General features: G+C 42.7%; 1 protein-coding gene across 5 annotated transcripts in view; it reads left to right on the top strand.

Annotated features, from left to right (window-relative positions):
• The window catches only part of AGAP1 (ArfGAP with GTPase domain, ankyrin repeat and PH domain 1), a 230,236-nt gene that overhangs the window by 7,328 nt on the left and 198,635 nt on the right, over positions 1 to 24,273 (top strand). For all 5 annotated transcript variants that reach the window (XM_057389903.1, XM_057389906.1, XM_057389904.1 and 2 more), the window contains exon 2: positions 21,219 to 21,277. In XM_057389903.1, coding sequence (XP_057245886.1) covers positions 21,219 to 21,277 — 59 coding nt within the window. The remainder of the gene's footprint in view (positions 1 to 21,218; positions 21,278 to 24,273) is intronic.

Genomic DNA, 24,273 nt, shown 5'->3' with positions numbered 1-24,273 from the left:
TACTCAAAGTCTGGCTCCTTCCTTGCAGAAATGCTCCTTCTGTATTGCCTGACACCCGTTATTTGTACCTTTATTTTCACTCAGAGAGGGAGTTATTGAATTAAAGATTCASCAGTGTCACTTCTGGTTACATCAAGCAACTTTGATTTTTAGATGAATGATGATGAATCTCAGCTCCTGAGCTTGGGGGAGGTTTGTTTCTGCCTTGAAGGTGCTCAATAAGAAATAAATCTCAAATTTCTTGGGGAAAATCTCAGTGTTAGCAAAGGGTTCTTGCTCTTCACAGCTCCCATTTGGTGAATGAAGCCTCCCAGCACATTTTTGCTCCGTGGAAGGATTAGATGCTGCTGTTTTGCTGCTTAGATATGAAGGGGAGCTCAAATACTGCCAGCTCCGGGTGCTTCCCAGCAATTTCTGATCCCTCTTTGCAAATATTTTTGTCAGTCAGCTCATCTGGCTGCTGTGACAGAGAATCTGGATTTTTCAAAATGCTGCTTGAGGACTGAGTGTACACATATCCACGTGTGGGGTTGGAGAAGAGGGTTCTGCATCACTGATGCAAGTTTTTTCCCTCTCTTATTCCCATGCCAGCAGTTGCTTAACAGCAATGCCTGTGCCTTAAACATAAAGGAAAAAACTCCTAAAAAGTGGGTGCTGAGCCRCTTGATGCAGCTGGATTTGAATTTTTTTTAGGGATGTGTAAGGCATTTATTGAGGTGCCTCCCTTATCTGYGTGTTCAGAGCACAATATTTCACCTCAATGATTTATTCTTGCTACCAAATGGCACTTTTTTGTTAGGTTGAACCATGGAAAATCACCTTGCTGGAAAATCACCCCTTGAAAAATCATCGCGCTGAAAAATCACTGCTGGAAAATCAATCACCCTGCTGAAAAATCAATCACCCTGCTGAAAAATCAACCCCGAAAAAATCAATCACCCCACTGAAAAATCACTGCTGGAGAATCATCCCGCTGAAAAATCACTCTGCTGAAAAATCAATCACCCTGCTGAAAAATCAATCACCCTGCTGAAAAATCAATCACCCTGCTGAAAAATCAACCCCGAAAAAATCAATCACCCCACTGAAAAATCACTGCTGGAAAATCATCCCGCTGAAAAATCATCCCGCTGAAAAATCACTCTGCYGAAAAATCAATCACCCTGCTGGAAAATCACCCTCCTGAAAAATCAATCACCCCACTGAAAAGTCAATGCTGAAAAATCTCTGCTGGAAAATAACCCCCCTGAAAAATCACCCCGCTAGGATTGTTCTTCTTATTTCTCCCAAAATCAAGGGCTCCCAAACCCTTCTTTAGGATGAGTATCAGAGCAACCCTCTCCGAGGGCTCGTGTGTGGTTTTTATCTGGGGTACACTGCCTGGGAAACGGGGATGTTGACCCAAGTGTTCCTTATGCAACATCCTAATTCAGAAGCTCCTCTGTCTGGCAGTACAGAAATATTTATGTTGGCAAGGCAACAGCTTTTATGCCTCGACCTCTGTATCCTGCAGGGGACAAAAAAAAAATCGGATTTTGTGCTCACGGAGGATGGGAGGTTTAACTTTTCCGTGGTTTTAATTATTAAAGCTGTTAAAATCGAGCACGCGTTTTGCGCTTCACAGCTTTCGGGGGGATTGTGCTCAGGCCTTGGGGAGAAATTAAAATTCTTTCTCCTCTAACCTGCCTTGAACTGGAAAATCACCTCTTTTGTCTCATCTTTTACTTGTTCAATTTGTCACTGAAGAGTTTGTTTTCATAAAGAGGGGCTAATTCCTGYCCTCAGGAGAAGCTGATTTTTGATTTCGTGCTCCTGGCCAGGAATTTCCCCAGATCTCCAGCGWGGTGATGGCCAGCCTTGAGCTACTCAAGAGTTAATTAGAGATGTTTTTAATTCCACTTTGATTTCCAAGGGTCAGAGGAGGAATAAGGCGGCACTAAAGGACTCTTTCTGAAAAAAAATATGTTAAAAGCAGTGTTTGAAAGTCCCTGGGAGGGAAGAACCTCTCTCAAGTCCTGTTTGCAGTGCGGTGTTTCTCTAGGGTCACCTGGGTGTTGGTGAAATGCCTTTGAATGCGAGCGGTTCTGGCCAAAATAGGTTATTTTTGGGTCTGATTTTAATCTCTCAGAAATATGTCTTAAGTCTTCAAAATTCTTGGCTATTTCTGAKTGAGCTGAAAAGTCACTGCTCAGGGCAGATGATGGTATTTGAGATTAGAGCATCGCTGCAACCAAGAGCTGAGCTTCAGCTGCTGGGCGAGGTGGGGATGGGGCCTTCAAGGAGGGGAACTGAATAAAAAAACACAAAAAAAAATTATTTCTTTTCAGTTTAGCTATCTGCAGAGCTTCCCCGGGTGACTCAGGGTGAGGTTATTTGAGAATGATAGGCTTTGAAAAGAGCRGGTTGAGATCAGATAAGAGCGATGTGTGTTTGGCTGTGTAGGGATGTGTAAACAGCTCGGTTATTTCTCTGTGTACTCACCAGAGGCATGGAAATGCTCAGAGTCTCCTCAGCTGCCTCAAAAACCTGTGGGAATCCTTCCCTTTTCCCCTTTCTTATCTCTTGGTGTTTGAGCACAGAGGGTGGGGAGKGAAAAGCCAAACGCTGCCGTTGCTTTGCTTTATGCTCCGGCTTCAAATTCCTGAGATTGTGGCCACTCTTTTTTTTTTTGCTCTTGCCACCTGCTCTGCCTCCTCCCTGCAGAGCCTCAGGTGTGTCTCCTGCCTTCTGGCTGCCGGTGATTCACCTGCTAATGCAGCTGACCTCGGAACTGGCTCTATTTTTATCCTAAAGCAGGCAGGAGAACACCGTTCTAAGTAGGAGCTGATCAGACGGCGCTGCGGTCACCTAAAGGCTTCTTGTTKTTCTGGCTGGCTTCTTCCTTCAGGAAACAGAGCTGATAGCGTGGAAGAACTTGCTCTGGAAAGCATTTTGAGAGATTCCCAAATTTAAAAAGAATTTGAAAAATTAAAAAAAAWTTTAAAAAATGTAATATGTATATGCGTATATATAATCGTAGAATCGTGTATGTGTATATATAGTTGTGGAAGCTGAAAGTAATTTCAGTTTAGCGTGTAAAATAGAAACCCAATGGTTGCTGTTTTATAGCAAGGCTGTGAAACTTTGTTTTCCAGCTGTGGCAGGTGGTTTCATTCAGTTGAGCTCTGATTTAGGTCTCACAGTCATGGACAGATGAGCTGTTTGTGTCCCGAGGTGCTTGTGCAGCATCAGCTGTCCATTTCTGTAAAAGCCAAGTTACACTTCAGTGGTGAAGCTAAAAATCAAGAGATCCTTCCCTGAGTTCTCCCAGCCCGTGTGAGACCAGTTCATAACCCCAGATGCCCTTCCCAGTCTCGCAGCTTACCGGCAGGGACAAATAATCTTYCCTCCAAGGGCGGTGGGGATTAAAGCGCAGGTCAGCGTTTGTCCTTTGGCTCGAGCGCGTTTCAGCAATGCTSAGATGATTCCTGGTGATCACAGAGGCTTCTGGAGCATCCCTGATCCTGCTCCTCCTGGACCAGCAGTATGTCAGTCCCATGAAATGTTTATTTCCAGATTCTGAGTCTCAGCCAGAGCAGCACCAGTATTTGTGTTGTCCTTTTATAAAGGAAGGAACCTTTCTGTTGGGTGGCTTTTACTGCTGGTTTTCATCGGATCCATTTGGAACCCATCCTGATCTGGGGTGGGAAAACAGCAGGGCTGGATTTTCAGGGATTTTCAGGGAGTTTTGTGTCCTTTGTGAACGAAGGCTGAGGGTCTGCAAGGAACTTTGGTGGGGTTGCTTGTGTAGGGGGAGCAGAGAGCTGCATTTAAAATCAGAGCCTCCAGAGCAAAGTGGGATTAATTGTGCTGTGCTAATTACAGTTCCATTCTAAATAACTGTTAAATGATGCTTTGTTAACCCTTTCCTATGATTATTTACCTTTTCCATCAAAGTGATCTTGAAGGTCTCTTCCAGCCTCGTTCATTCTGTGTGAAAATAGAATTTGTAATTTCCTGGTGGATTCTGGATTCCGGCCATAGGCATTGGGATTTCCTCATGAAATGCCTGCAGGCACCTTGTGGGCTTTCACCTGGGAATCTTTTCCTTCAGGAAAAGATGGAAAAGATTGAAAAGATTCCTTGGAAAAGAACTGAGCACACTGAAGGAAATTGAGCTTGKGCTGTGCAGGAACCCGGAGGAGGTGTCAGGGTGAAGCTCCCCTTTGGGATGTTCCTGTCACAGCTTGCCTTAACCTCTACCCTCACAAAGCATCTCAGGAACTGGCTGATAACAAATCCCCTTCCGTCCCCAAATACAGCAGAAATCCTGTGATCCTGTGCCTGCTCTGCTTTGTATTTTTAGGGCCCCAGGTTGAGAACCAGCTTCATCAGTGCCATATTTCCCATCCATAAAGCATGGACGCTTCGTTCAGGTTGTTTTTGTGTGGAAGAACTGATGGAAAACCAGTTTGGTGTTGGGGTTTGACCGGATTTAGTGAGTGCTGGAGCTGGTTTTTAGTGGTAATGATTTATGAAATGTGTGTGACCCTATTTGCACAAACACAAGAGCGTTCCTTTGGTTGTAGCTGGCACTGTCCTGTCCCCAAATATCCCCATTCTGGTGGCTCTGAGTGTCTCTGTCTCACTCCCTGCTGCCTTTTCCAGCCCTGTCCGTGTCCAGCTTCCTTTTCCAGCCCATTTTCACTGCCCTTGGGGAGTAAAATGAGGAATTTCACCGTTCCTTTGCTCCTGCAGGAGGGAACGGTGTCATCCAGGTTTAGGTGAGCTCTGCAAATTTGGGACAGACAATTCCCACTCCCACTGGGAATTTATGCTCATTTCACTCTTACACTGTTCAAACTCCAAGGAAAAGGTTGGATTTCCTTCTGGAGCCAATCTGAGTTGCTTTCCTGCAGAATAATCCCAGGAATGTGTCACTGCAGCCGTCACAAGCCTTTGGTGTTTCCATCTGCTGTCCCCTGACCCATCAGGGAATGAGGATGGAAAGGTTTGGGGCAGTGAAAACTGAACAGAAATCACAGCAAAACCATAAATCAGATTTTTTTTCCCCTGCTGAGATGAATAAAAATGGAATTCTGTGTGTTTTTTCAGCTGGGAGGAGCTTTGAGAAATACTGACCAACAAGCCATGGGTGCTCATGTAACCTCCACAAAGAGCKTCCTACATAAACCAAGCCTAAATTTGGGCTCACACCACTGCAATTTAGCTTRTCTTGTCAGCTCTTTTCAGCCATTCTCAGAGGATTTTTTTTCCCCTTAATTCCCCTTTTTCAGTGAATTCCCTTTTTTGAATGGCGTGGGGGGATTACATATGATTTATTTCCGTATATGTTAGGACATAATTTTTATACAATGTATAAATACACGTAACATGAAGTCTGTTGGCAAAATAAAATAATTAAAAAAATAAAATTAAAAAGTGCCTTTATTTCAGGCACATTTTCATGCATTTTTTGTAATTTTATGGCTGAGCTGGTGAGCTGTGTGATGAAAGTTTGGAGTCAGGCTGTGCCCTTGCTCTCTGCGCTGGGAAGATTTGAATAATAAAGGCAGTTGTGTTCAACTCCCAACTCATGAAATCACAAAAAAGTGAATTTTACCACCTTTATTTCTTCATGTTTGTTTAGTGGAACATGCACCCAGCAGGCCAAACCTAGGAAAATGTGATTGCAGCCCCAATAAAATCAGCTGGGTGTTGAAATGAGCAGGATTGCAGTATTCTCATATGTATTTTTTTCCTTCATTTTAATGTCTTGTTTTTTCCAGTGATGACTTGTGCTTAAAACCTTGGGCCTCAAAGTGGTTGTGAGGCTTTTTGTTGTTTTCTTGGGGGTTTCAGGGGCGTTTTTAATGTTTCTGTCACAGATTTTGGCAGTGTTTTGGAGGAGCATTTCCGGGATACTGTCATTGGGATGTGAAGTGGARCTGTTTGTAGAAATTCAGTTTAAATTGCAACACAGCTTTGGAAGTCTGGAGTCTTTGAGGTTCTGCTCACCTGAATTYTCAGGAAGGAGTGTGGCATTTAATTCCTGTAGCTGWTTTTTGAGCTGCAAACTACAGCTGTTTATATTAAAGTGAGATTTAAGGATAGGATTTTCTTGCAAAATACCAATAAACGCTGGGGGATCAATGCAAAAAAAATCAAAATTCAAAATTTTCAGCAGACTCTTGTGCTTCTCCTACCTTTTGTCCCCTGGGCTTGTSACAAATCACTTCTGGCAATAATTTGGGAATTATTGAGAAGAACTTCAACAGCCTTGAAATGGCTGTAAGGAGCAGTCTCWAAAGAATGGCATCATCTTCTTTATTGCTGCTGCTGGGGTGGGGGAGGCAGGGATTTTTGTGGTTTTCAGACAACCTGGGTTCAGGTTTAGGTGTTTTCTTGATAAAGGATYTGCTTTTAGCTCCAGGATTTTTTATTTTGGGTAGTGAGCTTTATTTACTGCAGCGTTATGGCATTGTTGGTTCCATAATTCCAGTGGATGTTCATGGTTTGGGGTAGATGAGTGAATTTCTGAGGATTTGATTAATAAATGCTTMATTAAAACTTGAAAATGCTGCAAAAATCTGTGACAGAAATGTTAAAAATGCTGCTGCTGTGGTGGGGGAGGCAGGGGATTTGTGTGGTTTACAGTTCCTGGGCTCAGGTTTAGGTGTTGCTCTCTTGATAAAGGATCTGCTTTAAGCTCCAGGAGTTTTTGTTTTGGGTASTGAGCCTTGTTTACTGCAGCGTTATGGCATTGTTGGTCCATAATTCCAGTGGTTTTGGATAGATGAACGAATTTCTGAAGATTTGATTAATAAATGCTTCGTTAAAACTTGAAAATGCTGCCAAAATCTGTGACAGAAACATTAAAAAKGCTGCTGCTGTAGCTGGGGGGAGGATGAGGATTTGTGTGGTTTACAAACAACTTGGGCTCAGTTGAGGTGTTGYTCTCTTGATAAGTGATTTTAGCTCCAAGATTTTTTGTTTTGGGTAGTGAGCCTATTTACTGCAGCGTTATGGCATTGTTGATCCATAATTCCAGAATTCCAGAACGAATTTCTGAAGATTTAATTGATAAATGGTTCATTAAAACTTCAAAATGTTTAAAGCTCCCTCTGTGTTTTGGGGGAGACACAACTGTCAAAATGTCTCTGTGAAAACACTGGAAACTTTTATTGCTCATCCTTTGGTTTATGCAGGAAAATCTCATCATTCCTAATCTGATTCATCTTGGACGCTTTATTCCCCAAATATCACTGGGGTGATGTCAGCTTTCCATTTCTCCAGCTGCCATTTCCAACAGTGTTGAAATTCAGCATATTTCCCTTTCTTTAAAGCACCGAGGATTGTGGTGACATCTCAATTTAATGTAAAAGATAAATGCCTCACTCTGGGGACTTCAGCTGTCTGAAAACACCTTTAAAGTCACTTTAGGGTTTTTTTTTTTCTTTTCCCTCCAGGTGGAAACGCTCCTTCCTTTGTGGTTGGTGGGAATGAGTRTGGCAGATGGTGAATTCTTGGGAAAGGGGAGGAATGGGGTTTGTGGTCACACCTGGGGTCACTCAGGGGGCACAGCAAAACCTTCAAAGCAGACAGGGAGTCARTGTTTTAATGTGCAGAGAGTGGCCAAGAACAGCACAAGAGTCTACTGAAAATTTGAATTTTGGGGTTTTTGTATTGATTGCCCAGCATTAATTGGTATTTTACAAGAAAATCCTATCCTTAAATCTCACTTTAATATAAACAGCTGTAGTTTGCAGCTCAAAAACAGCTACAGGAATTAAATTCATGAAAATTCAGGTRAGCAGAACCTCAAAGACTCCAGACTTCCAAAGCTGTGCTGCAATTTAAACTGAATTTCTACAAACAGCTCCACTTTACATCCCAGTGACAGTGTCCCAGAAACTATCCTCCAAAACTCTGCCAAAATCTGTGACAGAAACATTAAAAACACCTCTGAAACCCCCAAGAAAACAACAAAAAAGCTCTGAGATGTTCAGTTCTCGCTGTCAGATGCGATGTTGGGGAGGTATTTAGTTCAGAAGTGCAATTTGCAGCCAGATATCCGTGGTGGGTTTTTTGTTTTCTTCATCCAGGAATTTTTGGAGGCTTGCTGRCTCTTTTAACGGGGAAAAACCTCATGTAACGCTCCCCTGGATAATTTTGTTCATTTKTCTTGTGTATTACATCACCTGAACCCATTTAATTGGTAACTGAGTTTGAGATTGTTTTTTTTCTTGCTGTAGCCTTGGTGTAATTTGTCCTGATAATTGTTTTAAAGAGTTCCAGGTGACAAAYGTGTCTGGTTGTAAGCACACACCTGAATGAGGTTGGGCTGCATTTGGAGGTGTTTTCTCTCCTGAATGGTGATTTTAAGATATTTTCTGGTCTGTCTTGGGGTGGGGCAGGGCAGCTGATCCTGCTCAGCTGTGGGATCACTCTATAAGAGGCACCTGGGCAGCATTTAAGGGGTTTGGAGGAGCAGAGGTGCAAGGGCGTGGTGGAAACAGGCAGTTTGGTCTTTGGCAGGTAGGGGTTTCTGTTTGTGTTGTCTGTTGTCTGGTTTTTTTTTTAATGAAAATTGTTGTTTTCTTCTATGAAAACAGTAGGTTTATATATTATAAAACTTTATTTATAAACTTCTGTTTATATAGATATTATAAACCTTAATTTTGTAATACAGTCTGGTGAGGTGAGCCTGCTTCAAACTGAGGCAGCCAAGGTGAGCAAATTGTGCTGAGGTACTTATCTTACAGTCTGAATGAGAGGAAGATGAGTTGGGATTTCCTGAAATCCATCTTTTTTCCCTTTTTTTTTGAATGCACTGGATGAGTGGAGCTCAGAGCAGTGCAAAGTGTCCCTGCCCATGCAGGGGTTTSGTAATTGATCTTTTGAGGTGCTTTCCCATTTACTTTCTGTGATTTTAATAACTGGAAGGTGCTAAACTGCAACTGTGATTGTAAAATTATAAATTAGCAGGAGCTGCTAGAACTGTCCATCCTGTTTTATTTAATGGTGAATATTCTGTATATCCAGGTCAGGTCCTGACTGTGCTCTCCCCATCTCCCTCAGCTGATCGGAATCTGCATAAAAAGTGGTGAAAACACCACCTTGGCAATGCTGATGAATATTTGTGTGAGTCAGCAGGTATTAGATTGTGATATACAATTTGTATGCAAAGCTGTTTATTTGAAAGAACTTTCTTGTTTTACAGGAATTTAAATAATCAACAATTAGTTTTTATTTGTATATAATGTATATGGGTAAAGAAGTTTGGTTAGTTTTTTTTTTTTTGGCTCTTAAAATTTTTATTTTTAGGATTTCAAATTTTTTTGTGAATAGCTTTTTTTTCTTTTGTATTGTATTTATTTACTTAAAGTTTTTTTGTTCACCAAGGCAAACAGCTCTCTGTTTTCCAAGGTTTCCACCCCAAGAGTGGTGGGTGGCTCTCAGCCTGCATGAAGTGCTTGCCCAGGTGATAAAGGTGAAGTGTTACAGCATTAAATGGGCTGTTGGAAATTTGTTTTTTTAGGATAAAAGGTATTTTATTTATCCATCAATGTGGAAAAACCTCAGTTTTGTGGACTGGAGAGGTTTCACTGCTGGGAATATCTCACCACCCTATACAAAGCTCTATTTTATAAATATGATTTATTTGTTGGTGGTGTAACCTGCAGGGTGGTGAACCCCCGTCACTGCCTTGAATTAAGTGGAATGGCCAGCAGAGGTGATTAAAAATGGGCCAGATTTATTAAAATTGAATTGCCTCTTCCCTTGAATTTCCAGGCCAGGCTGGACAGGGCTTGGAGCCCCTGGGGAGGGTGGAAGGTGTTACCTTTGCCTTGTTAAATGGGCTGTTGGAAATTTGGATTTCAGGTGTTGGGCATCAYCCAAACCCCTTGGTTTAAAATGAGTTGTGTTTCTCTGGCTGCCTCTTGTTGGTTTTTAGGATAAAAGGTATTTTATTTATCCATCAACGTGGAAAAACCTCAGAGTTTTGTGGAGTGGAGAGGTTTCCCTGCTGGAAATATCTCACCWCCCTATACATAGCTCTGTGTTGTAAATATGATTTATTTGTTGATGGTGTAACCTGCCTTGAATTAAGTGAAATGGTCAACAAAGGTGATTAAAAATGGGCCAGATTTATTAAAAATGAATTGCCCCATCTCTTGAAGTTCCAGGCCAGGCTGGACAGGGCTTGGAGCCACTGGGGAGAGTGGAAGGTGTYCCTGCCATGGCAGGGGTGGGATAAGATGATTTTGAAGRTCCCTTCCAACCCAATCCCAAACCATTTTGGGATTCTCTGTCAAAATTCACTGGTTACTTGGCAGGGAATGAAAACCTGGATGCTGGAGAAGAAATTCCAGTGCTGCTGAGATTTAGTTCGTGTRAATATCCTGTGGCATTCTAAATAAATTTAAGGAAAAAAAAACCCTTCCTAAAGAGAGCTTTTGGTGATGCTGCAGTGACAGTCAGGCTCTGCTTTCCTTGCACARCCTCCCTGAAAATGCTGGAAGGGACCAGCTTAAAATACACCCTTAACCCCACAGCAGTGTTGGCCTTCCTGGAGGAACCGATCCCTTTAATTAGCAAGGCACTGGAGTTTATTTTGGGGTTTGCTTTGTTTTCGTTCTGGGATGTCAACTCTCATGCACTTAAAAAAACAACAAAAAAAATCCAAATCCTGTCACTGTGCCGGGGTCTGCTCCAGCTGCTGGCAGCAGCCTCAGCCTGCCCTGAGCTCTGGGAAAAAAGAAATCCCTTTAAACGGCGAGGAGGAGCCAGGAATTGTTTTGATCTGCCCCAGTAGCTGCCTGGATGTGCCAAGCACATTTTTTGTGCGGGCCTAAGAGCTGCTCGAGTTCCCCTGGAGCAGCTTTTGGGAAGGGGAAGAGCTGCTCTCTCTGGATTCTGGAAGGTTGCACTCACTATCACATGTTCTGCTGCTGCTGTTTTTGGGGTGKTTTTTTGAGATTTGGAGAGCGTGGCTGTTTTTTGTTTTCCAGTTGTGYTGTTTCCCAGTGGCTGTGTTTTATTATGGATTTAAGGCTGCACTCGATTGTGTTAATTATTTTCTTACGAGCACGCGCTGGTGGCGCTGGAGTAGAGGCTGACACCCTCCTYGCTGGCTTTGAACTGTGTTTTAGATCTTTATGTGGGTGTTCTGGCACRTTTTTAATCCTAAACATAAAAAGGATTTTTGACAATGAATTTCAGCAGTGGTTGGGGTCGGGTTTACCTGAGGAAGTGGCACAGAGGTGACAAAAAATAGAAGCTGTGATGGGATAACTGAACCCAGCTTGCATAAAGGCAATTTAGAGGATTAGCAGGGAACAGAATTTGAAGGGAGAGTAATTCTTGAAAGGTTTTGGTGTGGGGGTTTAGCAAGGGCTCAGTTTGTGCAAAAATAGCTCATTTTTTTTTCGCCCTAAATTCTCCTTTAATAGTGTCATTGTGAAATAGCAAGTGTGGAAAGCATCAGAGCCAGGACTGTGAGGACAGAGGACAAAATTGGTTTCTGATTAGTGAAATCAGAAAAAATTTCAAGCTCACTGTAAAGTGAGCTCCTTAAAAAATACAATTTCTAGTGCAGTGCTTTGAGTTTAAAGAAGGTGCCTGAGGTGATGGGAACCTGCTGAATTTGGAAAACACTCTCAAGTTTCTTGGCTTCACCCAGGAAACACAAACAACAACGGAGCCAGAGGGCAGGATTTTTGCAGAGACCCGCAACAACCTGATTCCTGCATAAATGGGATTTTTTTTTTTTTTTAAACCCTCATATTACCAGTTCTACCAAAGTAAAAAATCGTCTTCACAAACCTCAAACGGAGAAGGATTAGCAGATGGATGTTTGCAGTGGTTCTGTGTTGATTTAGAGTCTTTGTTTTGAGTTTCCAAAATAAATTTTTTGCTTTTTATGGGTCCCGGATTTTCTGAAACGCTTGGGTGACAGCAGGTGCTTTTCARATAGGAAGCTGTGGAAGGAAGCTCTTTCCTAACAGAGCATTCAGTCACATATTTTCATTTCTGACTGTTGTTTGGCAGTTATTAACTGTTTTCAAGCCCTTTTCAGGCAAAAGGTGCTGGAAGAGCTGAGTCCTCCCCTGCTTTAGGCTCTCCATCTCGGCTCTCAGGAAATGAACCTTTTTCTCCTAGGAAATGAACTTTTTTTCTTGGGAAAGAACCATTTTGTTGGGAAATAACCTTTTTTCTTGGGGAATAACCTTTTTTTCCTTGGTAACTGAACCGTTTTTTTCTTAGGGAAGGAACCCTTTTTTCCTTGGGAAATGAACCCTTTCTTTCCTTGAGAAATGACTCTTTTATTGGAAAATGTACCCTTTTCCTTAGGAAATGACCCCTTTTCCTTAAGAAATGAACTTTTTCTCTGAGGAAAGAACCCTTTTTCATAGGAAATTAACCTTTTCTCTTAGGAAATGAACCTTTTGGTGGATCTCTGTACCACTGAAATCACCCGGGCCCCCTCTGCGCTGTTTCCTTGTTGCTGTAACCAAGGCTTTTCCAGCTCAGCATTAATTCCCTTTGAGACTGTGTCTTGGACCGCATTCACTTTTAAAACCCTTTTTTTTCTTTTTTTTTTCTTTTTTTTTTTTGACATTTGACAAAAGCTTTCTTCAAACCAAGATGTGCATCAGGCTAATAAATACAAACCCCATCAGATTATTCTCCGCAGAACAACCTCTCATTTGTGTTTTCCTCTCATTGGTTCCAAATTTCTGGGAGATATCAAGTTTTGGGAAAGTGGATTTAGGATTACATATGGCACAGTCAGGGGAAGAAAAAAAGAAAAAAGAGAAKCTCTGTTTTGACAACCAGCCTAGCGATTTGGGAGATGTGACTCCAGCTCTCAAAAATGTTTGCAGAAATGTGTTGCACAAACAAGTCATCATTTCCCTGGTGGAGATGTTTTTTTGTGTGAACCTGCTTTTTGTAGCCGCGCTGAAAAGGTCGTTCTGAGCRGGCAGCTGATGTCAGAGCACAAATTTGGGTTGAGAAATGAGAAAATCGGGCCGTGGGTTCGTTTGGAAGCGGTTGAAGCTGCGGATTTTGGCGCCTGGGTGTTGGCAGGAGAGTGAGGAACCTCAATGTTTKTGGGTTCCTCGAGAGGGGAGGAGCGTTTTGGGGATGGGAAGAATGTAGGATCAGCTGAGTTATGGGGTCACACCCTTTAGGCCATGCTGACTTCATGGGGGCTGCCTGGGTGTGACGAGTTTTTCTCTGTCTGCATTCATCAGCTCAGAGTGCAGACACCRAGTAAGGGCTGCAGGTGGATGGGGAAATGAGGGATTGGGGAAGGGTCAACTTGGCTTTTATGGGGAAAATCATTTAGGTTTGTTTCCTGAGGAAAAAGGGGTCATTTCCTAAGAAAATGGGTTCATTTTCTGAAAAAAAAAAAAAGTTTATTTCCCAGGAAAAAGGTTCATTTCCAAAGAGAAAAAGGGGTCATTTCCTAAGGAAAAAGGGGTCATTTGCTAAGGAAAAAAAGGGTTTATTTCTTAAGAAAAAAGGGTTCTTTCTTAAGAAAAGGGGTTTGTTTCCTAAGGAAAAACTTTGTTTCCTGAGGAAAAGGGGTAATTTCCTAAAAAAAAAAAAAAAAGTTCATTTCCTAAGGAAAAAGGTTTCTTTCTAAGAGGAAAAGGGTTCATTTTTTAAGGAAAAAAACAAAGGGTTCATTTCCTAAGAAAAATGGGTTAGTTTCCTAAGACGAGAGGGTTCATTTCCAAAGGAAAAGGGGTAATTTTCCTAAGGAAAAAAGGATTCATTTCCTAAAAAAAAAAAGGGTTCATTTCTTAAGGAAAAAAGTTGAGTTTGATTGCTCTCACTGTAGACTTGAGCTGAGCTGCTGTCAGGTAAGAGGGAGGCTCTTCTTGTGCGTAAAACTTTTAAAAAAAGCAGGAAATCATGTGCAGAAGTAAATAATTAATTTTCTTTCCTGTGGAAAATACCCTGCAGCAAATTCTGGAGGGATCTTTGGGTTAAAATATTGATGAATGCTCAGGAAATGTAAAAAAAAACCCCAGGAGCTGCAGGAGAACCTTGTGGTTCTAGACAGTCCTGGTGGGGGGAGGATTTGCGTGGCAAAGCCTCAGCAGAGATCCTGGAATTTGGGACAGATTTTTGGGAATCAGCCCTGAAGTGCTCTGAGCAGGTTGKGTCTGCTTGGTGAGGTGGTCAAAGGATGGATTTGATGGTCCCGGAGTTATTTTCCAGTCAAATTAATTATATTGCCATTAAAAGGGCCAGGTCTGGCCATCTCTGGAGGCTTGAGGGGGTAAAAAGGAAAATAAAAAGGGGGTGAATTTGGTCCTGCAAGAGCAAAAACCAGCACAGGAGAACAGGCAGAGGTAAAGATGGAGTCACTGGTGTTGATCCCCTCTTACTGGAGGATTAAGGAGCGTGCTGTGAAGCTGCTGAGAGGCAGATTAAACCCCAGCCCCACAGTTTTCCCTTTTGTTCTAATCCCGAAGAACGGAGCCCYGAGTCCCTGCAGGACCTTTGGCAGTGGCACTGCAGGGCTGGGAGTGTGACATTCGGGGTTGGGTTATGGGAAAAGGCTGCCCCCAGGATCATCTGGGCTGGAACCCTAAAAACTCATTCCATTCCATCCCAAGCCATGGGCAGRGTCCTCTCCYKCTGTCCCAKGTTGCTCCAAGCCTYGTACAMCCTGGCCTTGGGCACTGCCAGGGGTGGGAAGTCTCCAACTTTGACCTTTTCCCCTTATCCTGTYRCTCCATCCCGTTAATTTWTATTTTRGRATTYGCCATCTGCCACTYTCCAGTGTTTGTATTTTTGCCAGTTTCCTTAAGCATAATTTGAAACTCCTTTAGCCTTTCTTTGCCCCCAAGGTTGCTGTGGTTTTTGCTCGTGTGCTGCCCATCTGCTTCCTCTTCTGCTGCTTAAATTTTGGGGGTGCTCAAGTGTTCACCAGAAATTCTTCTCTGTGGAATCCTGAGCAGGGTGTGTTTTGTTTAGTTTTGCTTCTCCAGCTGTGCCAGGGCAGGTTTAGGGTGGATTTTGGGAAAGGTTCTTCTGTCCCCAGAGGGTGCTGGCACTGCCCAGGCTCCCCAGGGAATGGGCACAGCCCCAGAGCTCCAGGAGCGTTTGGACAGCGCTGCCAGGGATGGGATTTTTGGGGTGTCTGTGCAGGAACAGGGGTTGGATTTGCTGCTCCTCATAGGTCCTTCCCACGCTGGATATTCCATGATTTTATTTTCTCCTTTATCAAGTAGCCACCAAGCTCCCCTTGTTAATTTTTTTCCATTTTTTGGAGCTGTAGCCATTCTTACCTATCTGAAAAGCTAAAATTCTTTTCAACCTGCCCAGCAAAGCTTCTCAGTAATTTCAATTTTTGCATCTCCATTGTGACTTCTTTCCTGCCAGATAAATCAGCCCCTCTATTCTTTCAAAATGCTCTTCTTCCCCCTCTTAATTTTTTAAAATTTCTCCTTTGACATCGTTTGTTCTCATGCCAACTGTCCCTTCTCAGCTTTGATGCCTCTCAGGCAKGTTCCTCGTTAATATTCACATTTGAATAAGAAAGGTTAATTCCTCGTTTTTGCCTCTAGTCAGGAAAGGCAGCCTGAGCCGGGATTTTTGAAATGTTGTCTCATTTTGGGTACTTTGGACATTTTTGCTGGATTTGGGTTTAGTTCTGGATTTTCTTCCTKCTCTCTGAGCAGCTCAGAATCTCATCTCTGGATTTTCCCACGTGGGAATCATCTTTGCTGTGCTGGCACTGCCCTTCCCTTGAGGGACAGGAGATGGCAGAAATCAGAGCTCACCTCTGACACCACCCTGCTTTTAGATAACAAAATCAGGAATTTACCAAACATCCCAYCCCCAGCACCTTCTCTTCCTTCCTGGAGCTCTCACTGCTGCCGTGGTTCCGTGTTTAACTGAATTTCTGTGGCCATTTGGCACTCAGGAATTATTGTTTATTGCCTGAAAAAAAACTTGATTTTACTCCCTGCACTGCAGAGATGATCATTTCCTTTCCCAGTTTTATTGGAGCAGGGAACACTTTTATTGCAGYGATGCTTTCATTTTCCCTTTGTCTGCTTTTTATTTTCCTGTCAACCCCTCGGTGGGGCTGTCATTGCCCTGGTGGAAAAAGGGCTGGCCCAGTGCCACGTTTTTCTGAGGGATGGGTTAGGAAATGTGGATTTTATTGGAATTGAGTTGTGTTCCTGACAGCTCTCACTCAGAGCATTGTACTTCTCCCACGGTGGAGAAAACTGGTTTCATCTGTGGGGTTTTAATTTGTGTGTTCCCAACCCACTGGGAAAATACAGGGAATGGGAGGTTTTCTGTGTCGAGTGTGTAATTTATTTTTTCCTTATAAACAGATTGCAGCCATAATATCCGCTCTGCTGGGTTTTAGGGTTTTGTTTTGTGGGGTGGGAGGGCTGGGATGAGAAGYTGTGGTCGGAGCTACATGATATTTGAGGGATAAATAGAAAAAAAAAGAAATAATTTGGTGGTGGTGGTGTAAAACATGGAGTGTGGGACTGGGTTTGGGAATTTTCTTGGATACGTTATCTGAATTTATTTTTGTAGGAAGTATGGGGTTATCCCATAGGAGAGAACATCCCTGCACAYGCCTCAAGTGGTGTTGGGTGGCTGGGGATGTGAGAGAGAGGGAGAGGGGGAATATTAACAGCAGCAAAAACCCTTTAAATTCCAACAATTCAAAAATGGAAGGCAAAAGTAATTGAAATAACCTGAAAGGTGTTGGGTGGCTGTGGATGAGAAAGGATGAGGGGGAATATTAACAGCAGCAAAATCATTTTAAATTCCAACAATTTGAAAATGGAAGGCAAAACCAAAATAACCTGAAAGCGGTGTTGGGTGGCTGAAGATTGGAAAGGGTGAGGGGAATATTAACAGCAATGAAAACATTTTAATTCCAACAATTTGAAAAGGGAAGACAAAACTTAAATAACCTGAACAAAATGGAAGAGAAAACCAAAATAACCTGAAAGCGGTTTTGGGTGGCTGTGGATGAGAAAGGGTGAGGGGGAATATTAACAGCAGCAAAAACACTTTAAATCTCAACAATTAAAAAATGGAAGACAAAAATAACTGAAATAACTTGAAAGTGGTGTTGGGTGGCTGTGGATGTGAGAGAGAGGTGGGAATATTAACAGCATCAAAAACACTTTAAATTTCAACAATTGAAATACTTTCAATTTCAACARTTGAGAAAGGGAAGACAAAACCTAAATACCCGAGGTGAGTGCTCTGAAATTCCCAATCCCAGTGTTTTGGGAGAGGCTGGGGAGCTCGAGCACTCTCTGCATCCCTTCTCCTCCTTTTGTTTCCATGGCAGCACAAAGGATAACGCTGCTGCTGCTGCTGCCAGATGCTGCTGGGAGGGAGATTACAGCTCTGACCTAAATCTGTGTTTAATGCAGTTCTCAGTTACAGGGAAAGGTTTTTCAGATGTTGCAGATACGGGAGCGTGGGCTCAGATTGCTGCTGCCTTTGCTGCTCCCAGCTCAGCCTCTTTTCTCTGGCTGTAATTAGGGATTGGGTATGGCTGGGGATAAATCTGTCCAATGTTAAATATTTGTGTTGAAATGGGGAGCGTTTGTGGGGTTTTTATCCGTCCTGAGGATGGGAGGAGTCTCCAGCTTCCAAATGGTGAAATCCCCCCGTTTTGGGGCTGTGGTTGAATGATGGCATTTTTGTGACTCCTCCTGCAGTGTGTGGATGAAGTGGAAATACAGGGCTGGGATGGGATTCCCACAGTTCCAGTGCACGAGCTGCAATGCTGCTTTTTTTTTGCCTAAACTGCCTGAAAAAATATAAATTACACAAAAAAAAATGGGACTGTTTGGAGCTGTTTGCAGCAGTAATTCCTAACTGGCATGCAGTGCAAAGCCATAGAATTGATGATTTTGTCACACTGAGTAGGGAGGAAATAAACATTTAATCATTTTTGTACTGCTGTGGGTGGTTTTATAAAGGTTTTATTTGTTGTTGCTTTGTGGTTGCTGTTTGGTGTAACAGAACAGAGCGAATTAGCAGAGAATATAAAAAACTGATTTTAGAAACCCAAATGCAACGGGGATAAAAATTCATAGAATTCCGGGCTAATTTGGGTTAGAAGGGACCTTAAAGCCCGACGAGTTCCAGCCCCTGTTGTAAATACAAATTTACTAATATTTATTCAGATTTTAGCGGTCATTCCTGGGTTTGAAGAACAGATTTTTCTGTCTGAACATCGTAAGCAGGGCAACACCTTCCACTATGCCTGGTTGCTCAGAGCCCCATATAAAACAGAATAAGAGCCTTTTGAAATGCGACATGGCTTTCCAAACAATACTTGCTGCCAAATAAACGTGCCAGGATGGTTTTTCTGTGTTTTCTGTTGGAACTGAGGCAGTGCTTTGGCTTTGAGGGCGAATTGGAGAGGTTGTGCTGCTGGAGATTTCCCCTCCTGAAAAATTCTTGTTTTAGTAGGATCACAAGTCCCAACCCCAAAGCTGCRTATTTTCCCCCTTTTGCTAAGAAAATTTGCTGAGAAAATTAGCGCACGAGCTTTGGGAGATCCGTCCCAAACGTTCTGCTTTGATGCAGCTCCAGGAGAGACACGTGTGGCCTCATCGGCATCCTTGGGGGCAGGTGGGAACTTGTAGGAATATTTTCTGGACCTGTTCACTCTCAGGTTTTGATTTCAAAGCAGAACAAACTCCAAATATCGCTTGAGATGCAGGAATTGTTCAAAARGAGAGCAGGGCGCGATGTGGCTGTCGGTGATTTTAACTTCATTCCCGCGTTTTTGAGGGCTCCTGTTCTTGGCAAAAACGGTCTTGAGCTGAGAGTTTCCAAAAAAATCCCTTGGCTCGTGTGTGTTTTATTTATTTACAGCTTTTCCTCATTTGAAAGGGCAGTGAAATAACGTTGGGACTGCCTGAGGGGAGCTCTCACTAAGAAGCTTTCCAAGAATMGTGAAAGATTTAAATTTTTTCACGTCATCCTGCAGAGATCTCTGCCCGCCCTTCCCTCATGCTCSTTTTGGCCACGGAGTTTCCATCTGGATCAGAGAGGGAGGGAAAGCTCTGAGCTTCTCAGCTCTTTGCTAGCGATGGGTGAGAGATTTGGGTGAAAAAAGGGCAAAATGAGGTCAGTGGGTCAAGGGCTGCTGTGCTGGGATAACTCTAGGGCATCTCAGGCGGTCCTAAAATAYCAATGAACAGGCTGGCTGCACTGGCTGGGGGGGATTTTATCCCTCAGGATGGACCCAAAGGATGGGGASAGGGTGGTGTGACCCTAATCAGCCCCAGTTAGAATAATTTTTTCAGATAATAAAGATAACTTTTTCCCATGAGCTGCCTCGCTGCTGTTGGCCGTGACAGTAAATGGAGTTAATTTGGTGTAAAAAATCCAGGATGGGACGAGGCAGAGTGCTGGACAGACAGACAGACCCTGGTGGGGTTATTTCTGTCAGAGCTGTGAAACATTTCCAGTTTTTGTGTGATTTTCCTCCTCTCTTGCAATCGTGGTTGGTTGTGTTGGCCGTGGTGCCGCATTCTCTCATTAACATCATTCCGCTAATGACTATTTCAATTTTAGCAAATGATTTTAGCAGATCTGGGTTTGAAGAAGTGGATTTTTCTCTTTGGAAATGTTGAGTAGGAAGGGTTAAAACAGCCAGACTGTTTTGGGATCCTCTTTGAGATCCTCTTTGGGATCAGCTCCATCCTGTGCTGTGGCCATCAAACACTGGGATTTCTCCTGGAAGTGTCCAAGGCCAGGTTGGATGGGGTTTGGAGCACCCTGCAATAGCGGAAGGTGGGAAGGGACAAGCTTGGAGGTCCTTTCCAACCCAAACCATTCTGGGATTTATSTGGAATCGAAGTCTCCCCTCTCACCCTTAACACTGGAACAGRGACAGAAGGTTCCTCTGAGTTACTGAAGGACTAAGGAGGAGGAATAAATCCTCATGTTGGCTCTCCCTTCCTCTTTCTGCTCTCTCTTGCTCTCTATGCTTTTTTGGAATTTTAGCTTTCATTGCCTCCCTGATTGGTCCTTTTGGAATGCACAGGTTTTCTAAAATTATATTTTAAGGGTTTTATTTTAAAGAAAAGCCATGGGATTTGTGATGTTCTCATTGCCCTTGTGCATCTACCCTTGACTCGGCAGAATTTTTTTTTTGCAGTTCCTCAAGTGAGTAGCAGAGATCTGCTCACTTATTTTATTCCAGGAGAATTGATAGATTTTTTTTCCTCTCAGGCCAGTGAAATTTTTCCTAACACCAATCTAAAGCTCAATTCCCAGCTGAAATACAAAACCAAATAAAACTGGAGAAGGGCACCAGGAGCTGATTGGGGAGTGGGAATCTTGGTAGATTCTCCATCCTGGAGCTGCTCTGCTCAGTTCAGCAGTTTCCTGTGGTTCTGGAGGGGTTAAATCAGGATCCACGCTGGATTTGGAACAGAAAAATTGTTTTGCTTACAGCTTTATGGACCTTTATGGGAGGGACAAAATGACCAATGTTGTGGGGGCAGAAAAATGGAAAGCCTTCTTTCTGCTCTTGGGTGAGGGTTCAGCCCAAAGGAATTAAATTTCTGTGATAAACTTGCCTTTCTTCAAGAGATCAACCCCTGCCCCCAGCAGTTTTGATTTGATTTTCTAGGGAATTGCTCTGTGGTTTATTTCTGCTTTGGTTACACTCCTGACAGCAGAATGTTTGAGGAATAAAGTGAGATTTTCCTCTACCTGAGCAGGGACGTTCCACTGCCTCTGGTGACGTGAAGTGTGATGATGTGCAGCAGAAAATAACAGGTTTTAGAACCAGCCAATTTGCTCATTTACCTGGGTGGAGACATTTCTGCTGATGGTGGCAGTCCCGGTGGGTGACAGTGTGACAAATCCAAGGCTTTTCCTGCGGGGATGGAATGGAAATGGTTTAAGCAGGAAGAGCCTTTGCACAACCCCGAGGGTCTGAAGCGAGTTTGCTGATGCTGATGATCAGCAGATCCATGCAGAATGGGAATTTCTGGCATTTTTTACACAATTTATCCAAAATTAACATTTTCCCTGGGTTCCGTCGCGTTGGGCTGTCGGTCTCCCAAGATCGGGCRTGACCTTGGGTGTCACATTCCCAAAACCTGGGCGTGAAATTGTGYGCAGCAGAGTGTTAAATGTCATTATCCTGATGTTAAATGTCATTTTCCTGACGTTGTGGATGTTTTCCTCCTCCACAGATGCCTTTGTAAACAGCCAGGAATGGACGCTGAGCCGCTCTGTGCCGGAGCTGAAAGTGGTGAGTTCATGTTGATTCATGTTTTTGTTGTCTCAAAAAATACCAAAAAAATGACACAGAAGTGTAGATTTTCCACGCTTCCTTCCGTCTGCTGTTGGGAAAAAAATGTAGAAAGTTTTAATAAATAAAGGATTCTTCTTTTACGTAACTGTTACGGCCTGTCAGAATCGTTTAAATTGGGAGGGACCTCAAATTCATCCCATTCCACCCCGTTGCCACCTTCCACTATCCCAGGTTGTTCCGAGCCCCCATCCTGGCCCTGAACATTCCAGGGTTGAAGTTACCTTTATCAAGATGATGCACATTCAATATTTATAATCAAAGATTATAAATAATCAATTTATAATCAATGATTTCTCAGTATTTTATTGCTGTTTGAATTTGTTCTGCTCCCTGAAGCAGCTCCAAGGGGGATCTTTTCATCAGGGAAGTCTGATGAGAGGTGTTATCAGCTGACATGGAAAGCTCATTTCATCTCCCCATAAAAGGTTTTCACCATTTTTTACAGGCCAAATGTCTTTTCTCCCTTTCTTTAAAGACTTTAACTGAATTTATCGTGAATAAAATAAAAAAGAATATTTTTAAAGTTCGTTTAGTGATTCTCAACCTACATTTTACTGTAATAATGAACAGTTATTTAATAGCTGCTTACAGTAACTTCTCCCTTGGCTGATTTTTTTTCCCTTAAACCTGAAAGAAGAAGTAAAAATAAAGAGACAGAAGAGGAGAGTTTCCCAGATTTTCCCTTCTGTTTCCCAGGACCTGAGCAGCAAAGGGAGGTGGGCAAAACCATCTCCATTTAAGAGTATTCARTTGGGGCCCCAGCCCATTTCTGTTTTCCCACGTGGCAAAACAACTTTTTTTTTTCCCCAAATCTGGGTTGATAATAGGGGTTTATGGAGAAAGCATAAACCACAGTTAACAGGATAAATGCAGTTTAGAGAGGTATTTTAGTGGGAGCAGCATCCTCACAGCTGCACCAGGGTATTTTTTCATATTTTCTCTTGTGACAGCCTGGCTGCATCACCCAAATGCTTGTTTTGAGTATTTCTTTCCTTTCCTACCCCTGTGCTGTCTGAACCAGGGATGGAAAAGCAAATTTCACCGTGTGGCTGCTGCAGAGAATGGATTTGTGGTCAGCCTGTCCAAGGGGAAAAGCAGAACTTGTGCTGTTACAAAAATAATAATTTAATTTGATTATAGCCCTGCAAATGATGGAAACCATCAGCAGCAGCTGTGCCTGGTAACTTGTGCTCCAGCAGAAAAGGCAGATCAGGAACCTGAAATCTGCTCTGCCTTTGGGGGTCACCTCTGTCATTCCCAAACTTCCATCCTCATCCTCGGTGGGTGAGGAAGTCAAGGAGTCAATATTAAAGAGTTTGATTTATGTTTAGGCTGTTTTCTGCCAGCTGGCAATTCCCTGCATTGAGGTGGTGGCTTGGGATTTATTTTTTATTGATTTCTGTAGTGGCTGTTGTTGAACCCTTCGGGCTCTGCAGGGTTTTGGAGGGAACAGAAAGGGCAGAGAAAGCACCCAGGGCTGCAATAAAGGAAGGAGGAACTTTAAAAATGTGCTTTTGAGGAAGGAACAGCAACTTTGCCTGCTTTTTTTAGCAGCACGAGGCTTGGTTTATTTGCAGTGTTCAGAAGGATCTTCAAGGACACCTTGGAGGTAGTTTGGGATGGTGGAAAAGGTGCCCCTGCCCATGGGATGAGATTAAAGATGAGATTTGAGGTCCTTTCCACCCCAAACCAGTCTGGRATTCTGTAATGGGTTCCTGCTCATCCAGTAATTGAGTTTTATGAAATTATTTTGATGCTTTTATTGCGCCTTTGGCATTCCTGGATCCTGTTCGATTCAAATGTTCAATAAATGTGAGATCTTTTAGATTAAAATCACTGAATTTCTTGCAAAAAAATACACAAAGTGCAGCCAGGCTCCTCTCCTGGACAGCTTTAAARTGCCAAGTGGCATCAATGGAGTTGGTGAATTTCCCAACAGGATTTAGGAGGAGTTGGGTTTGTTTCACAGCGTGTCTGGCACATGCAAATAAACAATTCAGCGTTGCACAAGTCACAGCTGAAAAGAGCAGTGAGTTGGAGCTGAATTTCCTCCTCCTYGAGCTGGGTTAGGGTGGTATTTTGGTTTCCTAACGTGCCTGTCATAACTCAGTGCATTTCAGACAGATCCATAAATAAATGGATTATTTGTGTATCAAACGGGGCAGAGAGGGGAATATGAGTGCTGTGAAAACAGCCTGGCGTGTTTGTCATACTCTGGGGGATCAGCCTTAAAGCAAATCATGCTGATCAACACAGCAACCGTATCAAAAGTCACTTTTTTCTTTTTTTCTCAGTGTAAAATAAATGAATTTTCCAGTGTAAAATTTGTTGCTCCTCGTTTGTGGGAATATATCACRGAGCMAGAAGTACTGTCAGGGATGTATCCTGATACGACCTTTGGGATATTAGCAAAAAAAAAAAAAAAAGAAAATACAAAATTCTGTTCTCAAATCACTTGATGTCTTTCAAATTGGGATATTAACAAAAATTTTAAAATATAAAATTCTATTCTCAGATCACTTGTTGTCTTTCAAATATTGCAGGTCTCTAACTAGCATAAGACATCCATGCARTGGGATGTTCACTCTCACTGGACCCTAAGTTGTCACTTTTCTGTTGTTACAATTTTGGCACAAGTGTAATTAAAAGAACATTAATTTCCATCCACACAGAGAAAATTTCAGTGGAAAACTGGGTCTGGACTGAATTTATTGACCATTAAAAACCCAATTCAGCCTTCCCACACTGAATTCACTCTTTTGAGTGATGGTTGTTGTGGGAAGGGAAAAATGTGGGAAGAAACTTGTGGTTGGGAAGATWTGTAGGGAAAGGGAGATGGTGTCAATTTGGGGATTAGAAAAAGTGCAAAAAAGGCAGTTTACTCACAGGATAATCCCTCAGGTATTGATGGTTTTGTGGTGTGAGTAGGAGGA

The sequence above is a fragment of the Malurus melanocephalus genome, unplaced genomic scaffold (genome assembly GCF_030028575.1).
Source record: "Malurus melanocephalus ecotype Western Australia unplaced genomic scaffold, MMel_1.1 scaffold_20, whole genome shotgun sequence".
NCBI classification, from domain to species: Eukaryota; Metazoa; Chordata; class Aves; order Passeriformes; family Maluridae; genus Malurus; species Malurus melanocephalus.
The sequence above is the reverse complement of the archived record's forward strand: the minus strand, read 5'-3'. Positions and strand labels throughout refer to the sequence as shown.